This window comes from Syngnathus scovelli, chromosome 17 (genome assembly GCF_024217435.2).
Source record: "Syngnathus scovelli strain Florida chromosome 17, RoL_Ssco_1.2, whole genome shotgun sequence".
NCBI classification, from domain to species: Eukaryota; Metazoa; Chordata; class Actinopteri; order Syngnathiformes; family Syngnathidae; genus Syngnathus; species Syngnathus scovelli.
The window spans coordinates 7,782,449-7,803,857 of record NC_090863.1 but is presented as its reverse complement, the minus strand read 5'-3'; the positions used below and the strand labels follow the sequence as shown (position 1 = coordinate 7,803,857).

At 43.3% G+C, this 21,409-nt stretch overlaps 4 protein-coding genes across 5 annotated transcripts; 2 read left to right on the top strand and 2 right to left on the bottom strand.

The window, feature by feature from the left end:
* Window positions 1-6: 6 nt before the first annotated feature.
* On the bottom strand, window positions 7-8,469 carry LOC125984981 (voltage-dependent calcium channel beta subunit-associated regulatory protein). Its single transcript, XM_049747351.2, has 11 exons — window positions 8,278-8,469; window positions 8,049-8,164; window positions 6,343-6,414; window positions 4,929-5,074; window positions 4,709-4,770; window positions 4,476-4,638; window positions 4,192-4,372; window positions 4,010-4,123; window positions 3,758-3,935; window positions 3,479-3,680; window positions 7-3,397 (listed from the first exon to the last, which is right to left on the bottom strand). The coding sequence occupies exons 3-11, from the start codon at window positions 6,388-6,390 to the stop codon at window positions 1,678-1,680; spliced, it is 2,814 nt and encodes a 937-aa protein (XP_049603308.1). The 5' UTR covers window positions 6,391-6,414; window positions 8,049-8,164; window positions 8,278-8,469; the 3' UTR covers window positions 7-1,677.
* Window positions 8,470-9,137: 668 nt separating this feature from the next.
* LOC125984984 (midnolin) lies at window positions 9,138-13,157 on the top strand. Its single transcript, XM_049747356.2, has 6 exons — window positions 9,138-10,877; window positions 11,232-11,325; window positions 11,413-11,472; window positions 11,603-12,043; window positions 12,117-12,216; window positions 12,410-13,157. The coding sequence occupies exons 1-6, from the start codon at window positions 10,732-10,734 to the stop codon at window positions 12,751-12,753; spliced, it is 1,185 nt and encodes a 394-aa protein (XP_049603313.1). The 5' UTR covers window positions 9,138-10,731; the 3' UTR covers window positions 12,754-13,157.
* Window positions 13,158-14,053: 896 nt separating this feature from the next.
* Window positions 14,054-17,403, top strand: cirbpa (cold inducible RNA binding protein a). Of its 2 annotated transcripts, none has more exons than XM_049747334.1 (7): window positions 14,054-14,217; window positions 14,864-14,963; window positions 15,133-15,239; window positions 15,517-15,634; window positions 15,724-15,877; window positions 15,957-16,018; window positions 16,467-17,403. In XM_049747334.1, the coding sequence occupies exons 2-7, from the start codon at window positions 14,864-14,866 to the stop codon at window positions 16,478-16,480; spliced, it is 555 nt and encodes a 184-aa protein (XP_049603291.1). In that variant the 5' UTR covers window positions 14,054-14,217; the 3' UTR covers window positions 16,481-17,403. The 2 variants fall into 2 exon arrangements, with proteins under 2 accessions (XP_049603291.1, XP_049603290.1); XM_049747333.1 differs by having other exon boundaries at window positions 15,517-15,640.
* Window positions 17,404-19,301: 1,898 nt separating this feature from the next.
* Window positions 19,302-20,748, bottom strand: ndufa13 (NADH:ubiquinone oxidoreductase subunit A13). Its single transcript, XM_049747345.1, has 5 exons — window positions 20,582-20,748; window positions 20,138-20,216; window positions 19,991-20,062; window positions 19,600-19,669; window positions 19,302-19,521 (listed from the first exon to the last, which is right to left on the bottom strand). Exons 1-5 carry the CDS (start codon window positions 20,673-20,675, stop codon window positions 19,402-19,404), a joined length of 435 nt encoding a protein of 144 aa, XP_049603302.1. The 5' UTR covers window positions 20,676-20,748; the 3' UTR covers window positions 19,302-19,401.
* Between the last annotated feature and the right edge of the window lie 661 nt (window positions 20,749-21,409).

Here is a 21,409-nt window from a genome sequence, read left to right as displayed (position 1 = left end):
ACCATAGAACTGCAAATTGAATTTATTATGGCATGAGGAAACAGTATGGCGGTTTATACTGTATGAGCAATAAAAATCATTAAATAGCATTTACATTAATGATAGCATGGAAAAGACCAGAGAAGTATCTTTTCTGTTTTTTGTCCTCCACAATTAATCCACTATGTGAATTTGTACATACAAAGCTCAACATGGGACAGACACACACTTTTGCAGCAATTGCAGCAATATCTCTAAACCACGAGTTGACAGTATTGCTATTCAAACGCTTTTTGTCTTTACTGCTGTCTAACTTGATTTTCATTGTATTATACAGTGGGCAACTTCATACTTGTATGACTATTATGACAAAAAATCCCTGTACAGTTAAGATTTATGGTGGCGGCAGTTTGATCCTGGCCTATTCCATTTAAAGGAAGGGTGGGGGGGGGCACAAAACGAATAATGTTGCACATTGGAGGTACAATTGCATTTTACAATTAAAAAAAAATACAATTTTTAAACTGAGGAAGACTTAAATGAATACTTTGTTCCATGATAAGATTTTGGTTTTAATTGATGCAGTTGAAACGATATAGTCAGGGGAATTTCCCCAAAACTCCCAATAAAAAAAATCTGATAAAAAAAGAGAAATCTGAAAAAAGTGTGGGGGGAGGGGGTAAAAAAAAAATAAAAAATCTATAAAGCAGGAAAAAAATAACCCAAAAATATTTTCCCCCTTGTGCCGGTGTACCTAATGTTTTGACCCGTAATGGTAATGAAAAAATTTAAAGCACAATGGGACAGAATTGTTTTGGTCTTGCTCCGCATAGAATTTCCTGCCAATATTTTTAAAAAATGTTTTTTTGAAAAGACAAAAATCAATCCAACATTGTATTCCCTTCGTTGTGCAAAAAAATCACTCTTCACCATTGGTGGTGTCTAAAAGTCCCTTGTTGTTAAATACTCCCTTCACACAAACTAATACAAGAAGGACACTTGCGGAGGATATTTTTTTCTCATGACAGAAATCGTGACATGGATGTTTCTTCCCAACAAATTATTTCTTCTTTAAAACTATACAGTCTTTCAATGACACGCAGTTTCTGACATACAGTAATAATAGTAGTAGTAGCATGCGGTAAACTCACAACTTGTTTCAAAATATTTCTAAAGATGGATGTGCTAAATTCTGTTATTCTGTGCAATATGTCGAGCAGGAAAAAAAAAAAAAGAGGCGTCAAAGCACATGGCATCACAGTGGAGATTCAGGTCTGAGAGGAAATGCGGCCATCGGTGTGGTTCGAATGCAAAGTTCCCTCGCTGTATCGCAGTTTTTCTTTTTTGCCTGTGAGTATTGTTGGATGCTCAAGCTGTGTTTGAAAGTTTAAAATGACTTTATGCTAATTTCCAATAGCCTATCTATGACGTTTCACATTATTTGTTAGCCTTAAGCTAGTGGATTTCAATTTTTAGGCTTTGAGTGTTGGATTTCAGCTGAGAGTGACAAACAAGTAAGCTTTGCTATAAAATTAAGGAACTGTACTTTAAAAGCAAATTTGTCTTTCAGTATGTTTTAAGTGTTTGATAAAGTTTTTTTTTTTAAATAGCTTTGGGAAGGTTCACTGTATTTGTGATGCCCACATGTCAGAATAATTGACCAAACATTTTCATATATGAAAATCTAGGATACAAGAGTTACTTGGGGCTGTGGTCAGGCGAGGCGGTGTGTGAGGCCGCGACCACGCTCCGGGTTCCTCCCTGGGCGAGCTCGGCCCTCCGTAGGCCGCCGTAGAGCCTCTCCTCCACCGCCACTGCCAGTTTGTCTGTCAGGCTGCTGGACGGGCTGCTGTTGTTGTTCCTGTTGTCAACTCGAGGATCCATACAGCGTGCGGGGGGCTGCTGAGGGCTTGTGCTTTTTGTGTCGGAAGAAGGAACGTCGTCCTGGCCGCTCGCGGTCTCGTCGGTTCTCATCTCCGAGGTGCCGCCGTCTCTTGATGCGTCCTGTGCGCTCTCTTTGGCTGCCTCCTCGCAGGCCGCAATCTCACTGGCTTCTTCGTCTGCCGCGCTGGCGATGCGCGACAATGTGCTGTGGTACCTGGTGTCCAGAGGGTAACTGGCGCTGTCACCTCTCGGGAGCGGCGTGAACCTCTGCCTCTCCAGAGATGGCGAATAACGACCCCCGGCCCCCGATCCGGGGTCGCTGTATTGCTTGTGTCTTTGCCACTGCTTCCGTAGGTGTACTCTGGAGCGGTGCCTGGTTCGAAACGGCGATTCTGGCTGGTCGAACCTCGGGTCGTGTCGGAGGAACTCGTTAAAAAGCGCGTCCGTCTTCTCATCGATGCTGTAGTCGCGGCGATGTAGACGAGGTCGGTGAGGGACGCCGGGCTGAGAGGTCGGCTTCAAGAGCTGAGATGATATGTGTGACAGAGCTTCTTGTTTCTGAGGATGAAGAGGTTTGACGAGGGGATACGGTTCGTGGAGCGAGAGACTACCTTTGTGTTTCTCCTCTGTGCTTTCGGTTAAATCGTCTTCTAGCTCCTCCTGGAACAACCTGGTGTCAGTGCTCTCGCACACAGAACCTTTCCTCCCTGAGCTTGTGAAGAACAACCTCCTCTCTGTGGCTGTCTTCCCACGAGGGGCTGCGGGAGTCCCGAAAATTCGCAACTCCTCCGGCCCCTTGGATGGCGTTTCAATGGAGGTATAGCCGCTATCCATCTGGAGGAGCTTGCGGTTACCCACCTCTCCGTCGACGCCACTTCCCATCTCGCTGGCCCCGCCCGCCGCCCCTCTGACGTCGCCCTCCATCACCTCCCCTTCTCCGTCAGGTTCATCATCCAGGTCTTGGGACAAGCAGCTACTCAACTGCCCAGTCCGGGCTCCGGCGCAGCCGAGTGACGAGACGCTTTCGGCATCGCTACGGATGGACTCCCTGTCGGTGCTGCTCTGGTCCGAGGAGGCGTATTGCTCCAGGGAGGCTCGCAAGCTCCAGATGTCTCTGTAAAGAGATGGTTGAGCCTCCAAGATCTCCTGCCGAAGCCCAAATGAAAGAGAAGAACCTGAATCTGCCCTTGGTCTGCTGTCAACTCCTAACAGCACTTCTTCATCTACTTCCATCTCGCAATTTTGCCTCAGATCCAACATTACGCCGTCTCCAGTTTCCGTGGGTGAATCTTCAAGCTGAACAACTTTGGCTTCCTGCTGTGGATCAAACAAGTCATCCTCCTCTAGAGGTTCCGTATCAACCCTGCCGCTCTCAGTCCTTGTGACCGCATCTGGTTTTAATCCTTCCTCTATTCCTGACTGATTGTCTAAGGTGTTCTTTTGTCTCTGGTTAGAGCAATCATCTGTTTCCCAAGATGGTACTTCACTCCTGCTGTTACCAGCGAACTCCCCCACCATAGTCCCCAGATTTTGCCTGAACACAATGACAAAATGGTCATTTTAATCAAGACCTGCTCTCGAGTCATACTGAATGACTTGACCTGAGTAATGTTACCTGTGGAAGAAGACGGAGGTGGTTTGATCCACAGAAGGTTGAGTCAGAGATTCAGCAGACAGAGACTGGAGGCCACTGGTCTGACTTGGAGTTTGTGGGAAAGACCCCGTTGCACCATTTCGAAGAGAAGAATCATCTTCAGTGTGGTCAGTGGTTTCACTCGCAGCTCTCTGCCGCTGGAAGGGTCTTCTCTTCGGGGACCCTGGTTGACCCATCCCACTTTTTAATAACGGTTCATAATTCCCAATCGGGGTTTCATAATAACACTTCTTCACAAACCTTTAGCATCGAGACTGGCGGCCCGGTGACTCCCATCAAACTTCCACCTCTTGAAATAAGGTCCAGCTCCCTCCAGACTGGTGTGGCGTCGCAGCTTTGACAAGAACTGTAAAACTGAAGTCTGCCCAGAAGTATTGGTGGTCATGTGGTCAGCTCCTCTGCCCGCAAGAGCCTCCATCTGGTGATTGAGAGTGAAGTTTAGCCAAAGACTGTAGATGTTCAGTTGACGAAATACAAATGGCCGATGCCTACAGTCAGCGAGCCCCGTCTGGGAATCTGATCCAGGACGATGGAGTGATGTGTGTCACCTGGTAGACCTCCACTAAGACTTTGACCCAACCAGTCAGACACTCTTCTCTCAGTCGGCTGACAGAGAAAGAATATATTGTCCATCTGAAATTCTGCTCAATTAAGGTGCGATGGATCGCAATTACCTGGTAGATAGTGAGGGGGAGTTTAGGAGTTGGAGCTTCGCTAATGTTAACAGAACTGCTCTCATTTGAGTCGCACTCCATGATGGTGAGGATCTTAAGGTCGCACGGGGCCGGCGCCAGGTGGAGGTGAGTCAGCCGGGCTTTTTTCAGGTGATGGAAATCCCCCTCAGTCAGAGTATATCTGAAAATGCAAAGGAAAATCATCTGAAATCAGTGATTACGCAATTATAATGAAAAATTGTCCATGTTAGATTTACAAAAATATTGCTTTTGTGCTTTGGCACCTGCGTCCTTTATCCTCTGTCATCTTCTCCTGTTCGTACAACGCAGATTCATTGAAGGAGACCCTGCGACCCGTCAGCATGGTGGAAACGAACCTCTCGGACTCCCCGTCGTGGCAGCTGGAAGCTGACAGGGCGTCCGTTTCATCCAGTCGAATGGTGATCTCTGAGCGAGGCAACCAAGTGTGAGAAGTGATGACGGATATTGCGGAAATGGTGACTGTACGACTTCTGACCTTGGGTGGGCTGAGAATCGTCAACGTAAGTCGTGTTTGTCTTCTCAGGGTCATCACTTGCTCTGAAAAGGACACATCTCTTGAGTTTTTGTGTTTTAAATTGTTCTCCCTGTCACTATACATCACTGATACACATAGTTGATCATCTCAGGTTCTGCAGAAGTTCTACGGATGCTCACCGGTTATCCCGATAGAGTCAAACTAAGTGTAGAGCGCTCACCTAGAGTAACGTCGCCCACCCATGCAGCAGCGGTGGCAGAAGAGCAGCAGCAGGGAGAGCAGTACCAGCGTCCCCCCGGCGAAAACACTCAGCAGTACCAAGAGTAGCACATAATTTTCCACCTGGTCCGCCGACAGAGGCACATCCTGGTGGGGAAAAGCAGCGGGGCCGCTTTTAGTCGTAGGCGACTGCATGTACACTTCCGCGCTCTCGTTTTGTTCCCAAAAAAAGATGAGGACGTTTGTTCTATTTCGCGCTCGACACCCACGTGTGCAACCTGGATGAAAACGGCTGACAAACATGTATTTTTGTCAAAGTTGTGGACTTTTTTTTTTGATAAGAATTTAAATTAACACTGAGGAGTTGCTAACTCCTCACAGTGATTCTCATCCTCGGGTAGACTCGCACGTGCAAAGAGATAGCACTCTCGCTGATGAATACTCTGAGCATCTTGGCTGAGCGAGCTTCGCAGACGCTAATCGAAACGTCAGCCAAACCCTTAATTCAATTTTCAAGCGCTTCTCAATGAGTGGGGGAAATGAGGCCTCCAAAGGCTAAAAATGGAAACGGAGGAGGATGCAGACGCTCGTGAGCAATCCCCGAAGCGAGCCGAGCCTCCTGCATCTTACTGGGGATGAGCAACTTGAATATTTAGGCGGTGCAAAGTTTAAAGCACCATTGTGGAATATACACAATTTATATATGACTATAGTGACATTCAATCATGTCTGCATTTTAAAAAAAAAGTCACCTTGTCTTCCCAAAATAACATGAAAAATTGCGTTTTATAAAATTTCACTTTATCGAGTGTAAAATCAAATGTGAGATCATTGCGCTAGTGTGGCTTTCCTCTGCTGTGCATGCCTTGGCCACCTGGGGGCAGTATAATCTACATACAAATGGTCTCAATTCAATGAGCTGAAAGTTTTTCTCAGAGGATCAATAATACATTCCTGTGGATATTGCCTGTCTGCATGTGTTGCTCCATGATTTGTGTAGAAATAGCTGAAATATCTGTGAATGTTAGCACTGATGCTAATGCTAACACGGGGAGTGTGCAGGCTGGTCCAAGCTTTTGTTGTTTTAAGGCTTATAATGTGTAATGCCTAATAGTGGAAAAGCACAGTTAGAACATACAGGAAGAGATTTGAACCCTCAGAACTGTGAGGCAGACGTGCCAACCACTATTGCACTGTGCTGCCCTGTGTATTTTTTGATTTAAATAAATATCCTGCCTCTAATGCATGTTCTTTGTGCTTCTGCATGCCTCAGCAAGCGTGCACTATTTTATATTAAGCCCTGGCCTATATTCATCTAAGGCCTACAGGGAAATGCAGGATGTAACGTTTGTTGGACTACAGATCAAGGTGTTTCAAGATGGATACATTTGTGTTGCCGGCGCAGGGTTACTTACAGTAGAGTTCTCCGTCAGACTTGTCAGAGCAGGCGAATCATTGCTCATGGTCCAGGTCAGAGTGGGCGAAGCCTGCAGAGGAACACCAAAGTCAGAGAGAATCCAACAACAACAAATCTCTTTGGTATTGACATACAGTCAGTCCTGGATGATTGGATTACAACCATTTTGGGGTGATTATGTCAACACTGTCTGATAAAAATAGATTAAAAAAAAAAAAACATCCCCAGCACAGGCGGCTATAAACGCTGAGGGCCATTATAAAAAAAAAACGACTGATTTTCAGTTTTTCTGCAACACTCTTCTAAAGCTGTTATCGCTGATGACAGTAATTCCCAGCTCAACAAATAATTAGTATAAAAGGCTTTCCAACAATCACAATCTGGACACATCCTCATGGTTGATTATTTTAGAAGGCTTGGAGGATTAAGCCCTCCCTCGTTCCAAAAAATGTTATCGCTTCTGAGCGCCCTGCTGTAAAAGGTAAAGGATTAGTATCGAACAAGTGCATTTGCGGAGATACTGTCGCTTTTGAAAATGCATGTTCTGGAAAACGCTTGTGCAGATTGTTTGTATCGCAGATGGTTTTGTCAAACAATGGAACATTTCGATGTGCTTGTGAGACAGAATGAGGCAAAAGCACTCACATTATGTACACGTCAAGTCCTTGGTAGCATTCCCGACACACACACACACATATGCACACTGCTGCACATTCTCAAGCCATGTGACTCAGATGATATTTTATGTAATATCTCATACCAACAGTGCTAAGGTAGCTTTGTTAGGATGATGAGCTCTCCGCACGCACACACCTGACCACACGTTCTGCTTACTGTGGTTAATGAGTCATAATCGGTGGGTCATTTCAATTTTCTGGAGAAGATCATAAGGGTTTCTTAGTGTAATTATAGGCTGGCTTTGATGTAGATTATCGCCCAATGTGAGAATGAATGACTCAGTCGGTACACAATTTTCAAAATAATGTCTGCCGGACGAACTGAATGACATTCTTAGAGAAGTCATTATTTGTATTTTATGTGCTTTGTAATGCAATTGTGCTTTGCACAATGACGCACAAGAATGCCTTGTTTTCTATGGGAAGAAATGTTTCTTTTTCAGTATATATTTGAGGGAAAAATAAACATTATTTGCAGTCAATATTGTTTTTTTTGTACTTTTAAGTAAGCTAAGAAATTATTTTTTTTTAAAAAAACATCAATAAACCTAATCCCAGAAATAGTCGTTTTTCTCCAGGAGAATAAAACAATTCTTTTTGTGAAATATTTTTGGAAATAAAAGTAGAATTTTTAAGAGAATAAAATCATTATTAGGCAAGGACCCAGCACCCTTTTTTTTAAGTAAAAGTCATAATTTCATGCAAAACAAAAGTTGCATTTGTAAGAAAAAAAATATTTCACAATAGTATTTTTCATCTATGCCAGCGACATGGTGACAGGCAGAACAATTCCATCCTCTTCCGCTAGATGGCAGAAAGTACAACTACCCCACAAATTCACCTGTTGCCATTCATTTATCATTATTTTGGTGTCATTTTTGTTTGGCATAACAGCGCCCTTAAAGGTTTGGAAACACTCTCTCAATGCTTCCTGTGTTTGCAGCAGTTGTGGGTTGGGTGGGTGCTATCCAGACACTCCAGTCACTCAGTTCCAACAAAAAAATATCTGGTGTGTGTTGCATCTTACGTTCTAAACAGAAGGTGTTGAAGCCGCTTCCCTCCGCCGGGCTGTGACTACACGGAGAGCCTCATCATCCTCATCCACTCTCCCGCGTCCCACATGCCCCGCTGCTGCCAGCCCGCCTGCGTGGAAGTAAATCACGGTGAGTGCAATCATCCACGACCGTCAAATATGTTCTTATGTAATCAGACTATAAAGTATCACATCATCATCATCAACTCGCCTGTGTGCGTACCTGGTGGTGGTGGTGGGGGTCGTTCTCTGTGAGCTCGGGGCTGATCCGTGGGGACCGAAGGTTCCGGTCCAGCCTGCCCCCCGTCTGCATCCTTGAATCAGGGGGAGCTCGGAGAAGAGCCGGAGTTATGAATGAAAAGCACACGCCATAGGACACACCCACTCTCCCCGCCCGTCCCTGCTTCCGACGTACCACGTGATCAGCCCTGACGATGCTGCTTCTACTGATGATGATGATGATGCGAGATGGCGGAGACTCCCCATGCACCCCTCCCCACCCTCATCCATCCCCCTCCCTCTGCCCTCCCGTTCACATCCTGCTGCTATCCATCGTCTTATAATCGATTAATGGTGTGATGCAGTTAAATTAGACGCTACCTCATTTTTTACTGGCAGATAAAAAAAAAGGCAACGTCTGAATCAACTGGATGCGTGTTTTTTTTGTTCATTCATAGGAGTGATGAACGTCATCATGTAAAGACAATGTTGTAGTCTGGTTTTATACCACACGGTGGCAGCATTACGCCATCCCCATAGCTGGTCCAAGACTCCACTGGGCCCACTGGGAAAACATTTCAGTTTGAGGCCTATGTCTGCAAGTAAGTTGATATGCAACATTCAAAGTGATGAAGGTATAGGTATTTTGTAGGCTTGTTAAAAGTGATCAAATGAATACAATATATGTGCAATTATTGTAAAATTGTCATCCAGTTTATTATGTTTATTTGCAAAAACTGCAACAGCAACTCACAAAACGCAGCTGTCGTGAAATGAAATCACAGATGTACCTGAAACAAGGTGATAAATAGTTTTAAATAACAATTATAAAGTTTGGGTCCTAAATCTTTGCAAAACATGCGAAATCTAAAGAAAAAAAATAACCAAAATTCCAGCTTTTATTACCTGGTATTTACATTGTTCATTATTGGTTAATTCAATAACTGGCGTTTCACATTTCTTTTGTGTAATCGTGATTTTTATGACTACGTGAATTTCCAAGCTCTGAGGTGTGACATGCCAGAGAATTTGGCACATCTGGGGAATGATGGCAGAGAGGTGCGGGAGGAATGCCAAGAAGAAAAAGAACGCAGTGTCCGTGTGTGCGTGCGTGCTGTGTTTGCTCCAGTAGCTCTGACGTCAGAGTTTCGTCGGCGCAGGCGCCGAAGAGCAGGACATCCTGTGGAATTGTTCTTGGCGAGACTATGAGAATGTCAAGTAGGCCACCCCTCCCTTCTCATAACCTATCCTGAGTGAGTGAGTGAGTGAGTGAGTGAGTGAGTGAGTGAGTGAGTGAGTGAGTGAGTGAGTGAGTGAGTGAGTGAGTGAGTGAGTGAGTGAGTGAGTGAGTGAGTGAGTGAGTGAGTGAGTGAGGGAAGTTCAATGCAAGGAAAATGCAGCTCACGTGTGTAGGCGCTCATATACGTCACAATTCCAAGGACATCAATTAATGCAATGTCTCTCGATGGCGATAGATGAGAACAATAAGTATGTAGGTGATTTTGGAGCGAGTGAAGGTGTGACGCAAACCGGAAAAAGCAGGGGGTGTTGTGGGTGTGCCTATTTTTAGCCCTAGTGAGGAGAGGAGACACGTATTCGTCGCATTTCTCTGCCCTTGCAGGCTGTGCTTTCATCCGTGCATCATGTGACAGGTGCAGCCCCGAAACCCGACTGCGCACGAGAGGTGAATACTAAAGAGGTAGAGATCAGAGAGGTGTTTTGTACAATCCAAAGAGCAGACATGTTCTCACCATTTTAACGATCAAGTGAATCCTTAACATATGTTGTAATCCACTGCAGTGGTGCTGCAAACCAAAATATGACATACGGGTAGAACATTGATGAGGAGCACGTTTATGCATGTTTTGGAAAAACTCAATTATATAAAAAATATTTTGTTTTATGTTGAAATTGAGGGGGTATTTTTTTATTATGTGAAGTAATGCAAAAAGAGAATCTGGTTTTGAATGATGTCATTGGACTTTTTTATATAAGCATTGGGGAAAGGTCAATTAAAATAGGAAATATGTTTTTTTTGTAACGCCCAGCTCTACTATTATATCGTCATGTATTTTTTAACTATATAATGTTTGTGTTTGTATTATATGTGGGATCAATTGACGGTACCTTCTCCAAAACAGCCGTTTCTATTGGACGACCCATTCTGGTTTTTCTCTCTGTCTTTGATTGGCTGTGAGTTTGGATGGGCGGGTCTTACCAACGACCGTCTTCTGTGGTAGTAGAAGGGTTGCAGACGCCAAACGGACACTAGTTACAAATTGTGTGCAGGATTTCATCTTCTCCCTCAACGTTTATTTAATCTGAAAACCTGGAACGATAATATATTGGCGTAACGTCATAGAGCCGATGAGTCGCTTTTAAAATTGGCTTTTGCAATTGTACCCTCTACCCGCATTGAGTACATTTGAAGGAGGCGTCAGTCGGCAGCTTCTCCACTATGCGTCTTATCGTCGACTCGAGCTCCACCGGCGGCCCATTGGAGCTCGTCGTCCCAAGTGGAGAGACTGTGGACGGGCTGAGGACGCGCCTCTCTCGTCAACTGAACGTGCACAAGGACAGAATCGTCCTCCTGCACCAAAACAAGTAAGCCTCTGTCACTTTTCTTAAATCCAGTCGTGGAAGTAATTAAGTACAAGTATTGTGCTATAGAAGTAATTTTTTTCCAGGTACGTGTGCTTTGCATGGGTATTAATTTTTCGGATTGCCTGTAAAAGCCACAAGGTGGCAGCAAAGTACTGTCTAAAGGGAGCGCCTCAATTCACTTTTAATAGTTAAATATGCAGTAGTAGAGTTTAGAGTCTAGTACTTTTCCTCGAATAAAGGACTGACTTTATTTTCTAACACAAGTATATGTATCTTTACTTAAGTACAGAATGTGAGTACTTTTTTCACCCCATTCGAACAGTATTAATAATTTCTCCCCTTTCGTTGTGATAGGCAATTGACTACAGGGAAACTACTGGAGCAAGGTGTAGCAGATGTCAGCAGACTCACCTTACAGGTGCCTGTTGCAGTTGAAGCTGGGTTATTTGTAAGTTAAAAAAAAAAAAAAAACAGAGAATACGACCACACATTTTGGGTGACATGAGACATGATTTCATTGAATTTTCCTCCACAGTCTTCTAGTGCCAGAGTCAAGAGGATGGTCGAGGTTTTGGAGAAGTTAACAGAATGCGAGGTAAAAGTGCAAACTACAATGATTTGCAACGACTGGGCTAAATGTACATTCGATATTATCAGGCTACTTGTAGCGTACTGCAGTACAATCGTTTACTTGCGTAATACTAGTTTCAACTCTGTTCATGCAGATCAGTGATTTCCTGTCTGGACGTTCACCTTTGGCCATTAAACTGGCAGTGGGTATCCACACAATGCATGTGCAGCTCCAGCTGTCTGCTCAGGATGTGGCTAAGCTTCAGCTGGACAAAGCCTCGGGAGCTCTTAGCAGCCCACCCCCAAAGGTCAACATGGGCCGGTCTGCTCGGAGTTGCTGCTCCCCCACTGACATGACCACCACGTCGGCAGCTTCTCCTCCCCCACTCGCATACTCGGCCATGCAATCCGACCCCCGAGCTGTTTCTTCTATGGACTGCCACCGCCAAGCAACTTCTCATCACTCCCGTCCTCACGCCACTCTTTTAACGCCTTCCTGCCACGCAACTTGCCCGCTTCCAGCCACCACGCCGGTTTGTTTCAGTGACTCCACTGCTGCACCTCGGAGTCCATTACCTGCTTCCACCGTCAGAGAGGTCAGCCCAGTTGAATTGTATACATTGTCTTCTCCTGGACACTGTTTATATTCTCGTCCTTGATATGTTACAGTCTTTTCCTTCCTTCACTCCTGAATCGATCAAGCAACCGGGTGCAGTGATAGAAAGTTTTGTCAGTCACTCTCAAGGGGTGTGCTCTGGAACTTTCTCAGGTGAGTCCGGATTGATGAAGAATTATTATCGGTCTGCCAAAAAAGTTTTGGTTAGCGTGTCTATATCACATTTGAGAGGTTCCCGGCTCAATTGGATTCAAAGTATTATATTAAGCATCAATTGATTCATTTCCGTGACAATACTATAAATAATAGCAAATGTGAAATGCAATTTCCTTTCATTCCCCATCAGGCACTCTGGTGCCGTGCAGTCGGAGCAACGTTAGCCATCGTCACCGCGGCATCGCCATTATTCTGCAGATCCTCGATGACCTCCTCCGAGCTGCCTCACTACACCAAGGGGCTCCGACATCCATTTGTCCCCCTTTGGACCCGCCAGCACCGGAGCACAAGTGCAAACAAAGGGCTGAAGAGGCTTGCCAAGTCCACATAAACTCAGAAGAGAATCAGACACTGCACGGCAAGCTAAAGCACTTGCAGTCTCTGTTGGACCAACGGCGTCATCACAAGCAAAGTCGCAGAAGTTCCCAATTTTCACAACCAGCTCACCCGTATCGGCGCCACCATCGATCATAATCTCCATGGCAGTGGGCCAAGTGGAGTGGACTTGAAGTTACTATGTGCGTCATCCCTTGTGCACATGCTACTTGTTTATTGAGTTATGAAAAGAAATAACTGACCAAACACAATTTGGGTCATTTAATTCCAACATATATTCTCTGCTAATGCATAACTGAAAATAACTGACTATATTATCCTTGCTCCAAGTACGATTAGACTTGGAAAAAAAAAGAGTTAACCTACAGCCTCAGTTTCATTCCCTGTTATCAGGAAGTGATTATGAAATATTTCCAGAGGAACCACGAGGTGGCACTGTTTACATTACCTGACTAAGATGAGGGAGGAGCAGTCTCGTAAACTTTGTTGCTCATAAAATGTTGTTCGACTTGATTGAACTTGTATTAAATGCCAAAGGCGTATATTTCCATCTATTCATTCTTTGCACTGCTCCTCATCACATCAGAAAAATCCTGATGACACACCGCTAAACAAATATATAACACAAATGTATACTAAAATTATAATGCGAGGTAGGGGAAGAGCATTTCAGTGTGCTCCTCTAAATGCAGTAAGCATATCTGGTCAATGGGGGCATACTAGAAACTACCATTCTGTGGTCATGACTTCAGCCGCAGAAGTGAACAACCAAGGTACAACTTCTTTGTTTATTATCAATTACTTACTAAAGACAATACAAAACACATTACAAGCTTCAGAGATAATAGGTCCAACACTATAGCGGGGGAAACGGCCATTTTGAGTCGAAGTCGACACGAGATCAGTGACGTCACATAAGGTCGGCACAAAAGAGCGCCAAAGAGACAGAATGGCGCTATGGGCTGCAGGATCACGTCACGTGACACGAATGCTTTCCTTGATTTTCATTTAAATCCAGAAAAACAAGATCTCCATTAAAACCATTCTGACGCACAATGCAATTTAGTATTAACATATAAAAAGTTAAAATAATTCAAAACAAGATTCAAAAAGCAACCTAGCCAGATGTATTCTTTAGAGATTATCTTAACACGAAAAACAGCAGAAAAATAATATAATAAGAATAAATAATAATAATTCCCGTATCACGGATGGGCTGTTTATTATGTCACAAATAGCATTGCGGTGTTGAAGGGAAAACATCACGATCACGATCTTTTGACACACAAAGCAACGTACTAGCGCTTTTCAAACATGTTAAACTAGTGATTAGTGATAGCCTCCTTTGTTTATTTAGTTTACGTTACGGTTTTGGAACATTCGTCACGATATAAAAGAGAGAGTAGCGCTTAGCGTAAGTGAGCAAATTTTATCGTAAAGTGCTGCAAACACGACCGTATGGTGAGTCACGTGGTCTGCTCTGATTGGTGGTCGCGGTCCATCGAGAGCTTTGCCACAGCAAAAGACTTGCACGGTCTCTCAGCGATCTCATTCCCTCTGCAGCTCCTCGTAGTCGTTCGAGAAATCATCACCCACTGAAAGGTAGAAGCTTTTTTTTTCTTTTTTTTCACTACTTCTATATAATCATCTGTAGCGTACAAGGCGGGTTTTTCAATGCTTCGTTATGTATATATACTTTAATACACGATAGTGTAATTCTTTGATTTGAAAATGTTTTCTATGTGAGAAAATGGAAGAACTGCAAAATGCATTTAAAGCGTTTACGTGATATCGATTATTTTTTTATGGTGTTTTTATATGTGTTTTAACATGTTCGACACATTTACGTATTTGGGTGAACTGCGATGTGTGGTGCAAAGATTGCAATGGTGGCAATTGGTGAAACAAAGCGGGCAGAGGAAGCTCCGCACTTAAAATGGCGCTGAAAGGGGAAGAAAATGCTAACTCTAGTTAGCATCAGGCTAACGCTACTGACCACGTTTGCGGCCTCGAGGCCTGGCGCTTTGCTTCCATCGATTGTATGATTTGTTGTCGACATAGAATTTTTTGCGGATACGACTTAATTTGGATATTGAGGTAGACCACTGTTGTTTTTCCTAATGTGCTATTTTTGGATGAATGACCTAGTTTTACTCCGTGTATGTGGCGCAATACGCAATGACGTAGTTTCAAAATCCGCTATGTACACCTGTTCCATTTTTTGTTTGGTTTTCTCCCAACTTTAAAGATGTCGGACGAGGGAAAGTTGTTCGTTGGCGGTTTGAACTTCACCACGACCGAGGACTCCTTGGCGTCGGCCTTCGGCAAATATGGATCCATCGAAAAGGGTACGTTGATCGTGGGCTCAAATTGTTTTCATCCCTCCATCTATTCCTCTGCTTTCATTAAGCCCGACATGTTCCTTTACATTTATATCTTTTAGTCTGTTTTACTATTCCATGTGCTCTGAGTATTTTTTTAATGTTTTATTTTTTTTTTTTCCCTCCCCCTCCCCAGTGGATGTGATCAGAGACAAAGAGACTGGAAGGTCCCGTGGTTTTGGCTTCGTGAAATATGAAAATGTGGAAGATGCTAAGGATGCGTTGGAGGCCATGAACGGAAAGGTAAATCACAATTTCACAATGGTGAAACTATATTATCTATATATCTGGCCTATATTGCACATCCCTCACATTTGTATGTACCGTGTATATATTGTGGTTTTTATATATTGTGGTTTTTTTATTTTTTTAACTTTTTATTAACCTTTTAATCTCCTTACCTTGTCTGGCACTTTAGCGGACAGCGAAAGAATTTCATTCATTTTCATCTACAAAATTTCCTTTTGTACATAGGACAATAAACTTGATTGGAGAAATAAAAATGAACTGTCTTCCACAGACTCTGGATGGCCGGTCTATCCGTGTGGACGAAGCAGGAAAGGGCGGTCGCTCCAGGGGAGGATACAGCTCCGGCGGACCACGAGGTGGTGGTGGGGGCCGTTTTGGGAATTCCAGAGGTAGAGGTGGGCGATTAGTCCCAACCTTTTTATGGGCATAGAGTATTTTATTAGAGCAACGCTAATGTGCGTGTGTTATTTTTTTTTAGGTGGTTATAATGGAGACAGGGGATATGGTGGTGGCGACAGGGGTTACAATGACAGAAGCTTTGGAGGCGGAGACAGAAGCTTTAGCAGCGGCGGCGGTGGTGGTGGCGGCGGCTACAGAAGTGGCGGCTACTCTGGCAGCTACAGAGACAATAGGTAAGGATATTTTGAACAGTGACACCTTGACTTTGCCTAGGATTATTTTATTTTTTGCTAAAATTTCTTTTTGTTCCAGGGGACAAGGTGGCTATGGCGGTGACCGTACCAGCACGTACCGCGATGGATACGACAACTATGGTAGGCATTAATGTTGCTTTCATACCGAGTAGACTTATGTTGGGGCTGGAACCACACCTCACTGTTGAATTTTTGTTGATTTATTTTCCCCCCCTTTTCATGTGATGCAATGTTTTCCTCCTATTGTTAAAAGCAGTCTAAAGTTTTGGGACCACACCTCACACAGCCCCAACATATCACATCTGTCTGTTACACCTTTGCTGCTTGATGCCTCGTCAGTCTTTTGGGAAGGCGACCAAAAAATGTCCACCCTGCATTGAAACAAGCCTGGCGCACGATAGTGGCGTTGCTTCGCTCCCGCTGAAATTGGGAGAGAAATGGGGGATCCCTTTGTTCAAAAAAAAAAAAAAAAAAACAGTGGGAGGGTTTCTGGACTGTGGTGGGTTGAGTGGGATGTTGTTAAGGAACTTTCAGTGTCTTTACCTGTCTGCCCACTTCTTATCCTCAGCTGAAAACAACTAAACATCTCCCCGATTCAAGATCATCACTTGGCTGGCTGTATTTCAAAGATGCGCTCCTCAAGAAAACCCGTCCATGTTGTTATTGCTGACCTTAGTTTTGTAGTTCTGTTGTAGTAACCAAGCATCTTAAAACGAATGTAGCCCTGAGTTTTGGTCATTCCCCTACTTTTTTTAAGCAAAACTGAAATCGTGTTCAAATACGGAAATGGCAGTTGACATTCTTGGCTTTGGTTGGGGGTCACCACAAATCCTTCCCGACTCTCGTTAACTGTTAGGAGTAGGTCAATTCCACGAAGCCTCGAATTTTGGGGTCCGACTTGGGCCAGGCCGTGACTTTTTGTTTTTGCGCAGCCACACACAGAGCCCTTTAATTTTTTCCCCTCCAGAACGTTTGGTGGTTTTGAGTCCTTTTTTTTTATATTGATCCCGTTGATGGGGCTCATTTGTTTCTTTGAGGTTACCACCGACTGACCTCCCTCCGAGGTTTTCACTCTGAGGACCGAGATTCATTTGCCCTGACAGACTTAGGGGGGAGGGGAGGAGGATACTCGGCCAAATTTCCTTTTTACAATTCAACTTAGCTTAGCTGGCGCCTCCTGTGTGTGCAATTTCCCAAAAGCGTGAATTCCTTTCAGACTGGTGAACTACAAATCCGAAGTGGCCGGCTGTTCATGAAGTTGCTAATTGCAGCATGCTACAGTCTGTCCAAGGTATCTTCTGTGCTCAACATTTTGCATTTCTTAAAAATGTGCTGTAAATTGGACTAATCTTGTCAAGCGATCAAAACAAAAATGTAACTTCGTTTCCAAAAAAGCAAATTCACGATCGGGAACAGATTTGTACTTTGTTCTTTGTATGGTCCCTTTTTTTTTTTTTTTGTCAGTTCGGCTTCATGGAGCCCATTAAACAGATTGTGGAAAATAACCTTTGGATTCTTGCCTCAAAAAGTGTCGCATGGGGGGACGTTATTTTAGCAGCGTGTCCGTTAGTTGATAACTAGGGATGCATTTGGAGTCTAAATTTGAGTTAGTCAACAAAAGCTGCCCGACTGCTTCCCAATCTGAACCTCCATTGAGAACGGACCGACTTTTCAGACTTTTGATTGGGCGACGTGAATGTGCAGGCTCGAACCCTCTAGCGAGTCAGTCGCTGGGAACGTTTAGCTGGTGTTCTGGTCATGTTAATGCTTCATTACATTCAAGAGGTCAGCTACTTCCAAATCCCACAAGTCCTTGGAGAATGAAGCGTTGCGCCTACCAACAAGTGCTGCTCAGAGATGAAAGCTGCTCTCTTGCCTAGGTCATATGTGGAGAGTAGGCCAATGCACGTGAGGTAAAAATCTCCTTTTGCTTTGCTCACATCCTTCCAACTCAGTTGTCATTGTTTCCATGAATGCCCTCAAGTTCAGTCGCTCTTTTCTAGTCCTCTTGCCTCAAGTCGTCCACAAACATGACATGGCCGCTAAAGCCTTCCTTTTTCCGAATTCTTTTTAATACCTGAGGAAATGTTTGTGAAGCTCCTGGAATGTAATTGCTCCATCAGTTCACCAAAACGGCAACCAAAAAAAAGCACTGGCCTCTTGAGTCATGGATTGTACTGACCTGTCCACTTCAGTTCACTGCATTAGTCCTCTAATTTGCCTCCCCTTGTAACGAGCCACAAAAGATTCTCCTAAAAAATGTACTCTTACGTCTTACATTTGACTAAGTGGTGAGTTTCAGGCCCATGAATAGTGTTGCATGCTGTTGGATTTTTTTTTTTTTTTTTTTTAAATTGTATTTGGGTTGCATCATGGTGTTGGTGCACAGATTTGACATGTTCTTTTTTTTCTCCAGGTTGAACTGATGGTTGGACTTGTGGATGTCACAGCTGAAGGGAGTTTCCGCCAGAGACGCTTGGCAATGGGTGGCAGCGCCAGTCGGAGCTAATGGGTATGTTTTATTTTGCTAAATTTCCCGAATAATTGTTTTGAGAAAAGTGGACCCAATACGGATTGCATTAATTCCATTCCACGGTTACCATTTCATAATCTCTAAAAATGGAAAAACGTTTTGGGATCAGCACAATGAGATTTTTATTTCTAAAAATATATTTTTGTCAAACGTGTTATTTTTAGATTACAATATTTTAAGTCCTTGTTTTGACCGGTTACCTTGAAAATATTCTGCAACCAAAGAATATTTTTCTGTCTAGTTGGAAGTGTATTTCTAGAAATACCTTAATGTCAAGCTTAACATGTTTGCCTGATCGGGATAATGGCGCTTGTACATCTTATAATTCAATGTACCAACAAAGTACTTATTTGTGTTTTTTTTTTCCCCCCCAATATCTGCTGATTGAATTTTCAGGCCCAATCGATTGCTACAATAAATTGGGGCTCAGAGTGGTTAAGTGTCGGCGTGCTTAAAGAAAAATGCCAGCGGGGACAGACTTGCACATCGCCGAAGGAGTTCCAAGATTGAGATCATTTTGAAAATGTTTAATGTTGTTCCTGCATTTATTAAATAAATCGACTAAAACTACTTGGGTTTCCTATTCATTATTTCAATTTCACACCTTTTAAATGTTATACTCCTGGGGTATACAATAAAATGAACTGTGGGAATTGTTCCACCCACCCCAATTGTGCTGTGTAATTTAAGATCAAGTAGAAATCTGTTGGAAACAAAATGTTGCCTAATAGCCCTCAAACTTGCTGAATCTCAAAATTTAAGCCACACAAAAGTGACAGTACAGACTACAAACTTTACATTGCAACAGATCAATTTAACCATAAAAATGCTCAGTGCTTTGGTCAAAATAATTTATATACACACACAAAGTGGGAACAGAAAATGCATCTTTAATATTGGAACATGTACAAAGCAGACGAAGCCGAGGCTACGTGGCGTTGGGAAGCGGGCCGGCCAAACTTGGGATGAGTTACACATACCACAAGAAGCCAAAGCGCTTGTGCAAAAACTCTTCCCGGGGCCTGAGGTTGAAGAGTTCTTCGGACATCGGGGGTACCCAGCGGTCTGTGTGAAAGACGCTCTCACCCACCTGGAGGAAGACAAACAACCAGTGTTAGCGTACGTCAACTCAAAAGTCACTTTTATATACGAGTGCGCTCCATTTTACCTTCCACCCGGGAACATCCTTCATGAGAATTGCCTCTTCTTCTAAATTTTCCCTCAACATCCGCAAGCTCCTGCCAAAGAACAATTTAAAAACATGAAAGAAATATTGTCATTACAAACCAAGCCATACCATAATAGTTGAAAAACCACAATATTAACCATCTTGTTTATTCTCTCTGCATGCAATAAACAACTAAAAAGTGTATCAGCGAATGTGGGTCACAGTACAGTCCTCTCCAAAATTATTGGAACAGCAATTTGGCTGAATATCTGACAAAAGAAGCGACCCATTTTTCAATTGAACAAAAGTATTGGGACGTGCGACTGATGCGTGTTTCTACTAAAGTGTTGCCTTTTAATTGCTTAAACATGACATATAGCAAGACCATCACCTGCGGTCTTGCTCCGCCTGCAATAGCGGCATCATGGCTATCCTGGCTTCCAGCTCCTCGATCTGCAAGCGCCTGTGAATCACAAAAGGTCAAACATTGACCTCAGTGTTTCAGATGCAGCGGTTTTCCTAAAATACAACAACCTACTTCCTCTCACGGTTCCACTTAAAAATTCTCCAGTAGCCGAATATCATGATGCCGATGCCAATGCCAAACATGCTGTAACCTGTTGAATAGGGATTTGTGAGTGTAATTGCAAAGATTATTTATTCCTAACTGTGACAAACGCAACAGGAAATGATCCAATATCACGTATTTATGCCAGCTGCATTAAATAGAACTCAAAATAGAGGTAATCTCGCGCGAGGAGACCTTCGTATGCAGCATTGAGAGGTAAGTAACAATTATTATTATCATATTTGTGCAAATATCAATTTAAATTTGAAACAAAAGTCATTGTTATTTTTGCATGAAACTCATCGCTGTAGCTTGTTAGCATTAGCATTGAGCCGCTTTAAGTAAGGGTAGTCCGAGGCGCTTTGTGTACTTAGTTGTTGCAAACTTTGCAAGATGAGAGTGTGGTGCGTGTACCCGAGAGTCCTCTTTTGGGTAAATTTCGCTTGTAGTCGAAGCCGGCATAACCCCCAGGAGGAGGCATGTCCTGCTTCACCTTGGAGCTCGCCATCTTTCCTCCGACTCCACGGCCCAAAACACAGGGGTGAAACGACTCTTCTTCTTCTTCTTGACTACAGCTTAAGGCACTCGGGCGCCCTCACATGACTTGCATTGAAATTTTATTTTTATTAAAAAAAAGAAAGAAAAAGCCTTACTATAGACTTAGACTTAGACTCAACTTTATTAATCCCTTGGGAATACTCCTTCAGGGAAATTCAGGCCCCAGCAGTATCCATACCACAGAGCGGGTTTACAAAAGACACACAGATGGCATGAGCGCAACTCAATAGGCCCTCATAAGGCTGCCATACAAAGCCTTACTATACATGCTCTTTTTTATATTATAAACAAGCTATACATCGTCATCTTAAAAAAACTGAAACTAACAAAAAAATACAGTGTACACTTTGACATCCATGTATCTATCTATCTATCTATCTATCTATCTATCTATCTATCTATCTATCTATCTATCTATCTATCTATCTATCTATCTATCTATCTATCTATCTATCTATCTATCTATCTATCTATCTATCTATGTCTATCTGTCTATCTAACTATGTGTCTGTCTGTCTGTCTGTCTGTCTGTCTGTCTGTCTGTCTGTCTGTCTGTCTGTCTGTCTGTCTGTCTGTCTCTCTAACCCTATCTATCTATCTATCTATCTATCTATCTATCTATCTATCTATCTATCTATCTATCTATCTATCTATCTATCTATCTATCTATCTATCTGTCTATCT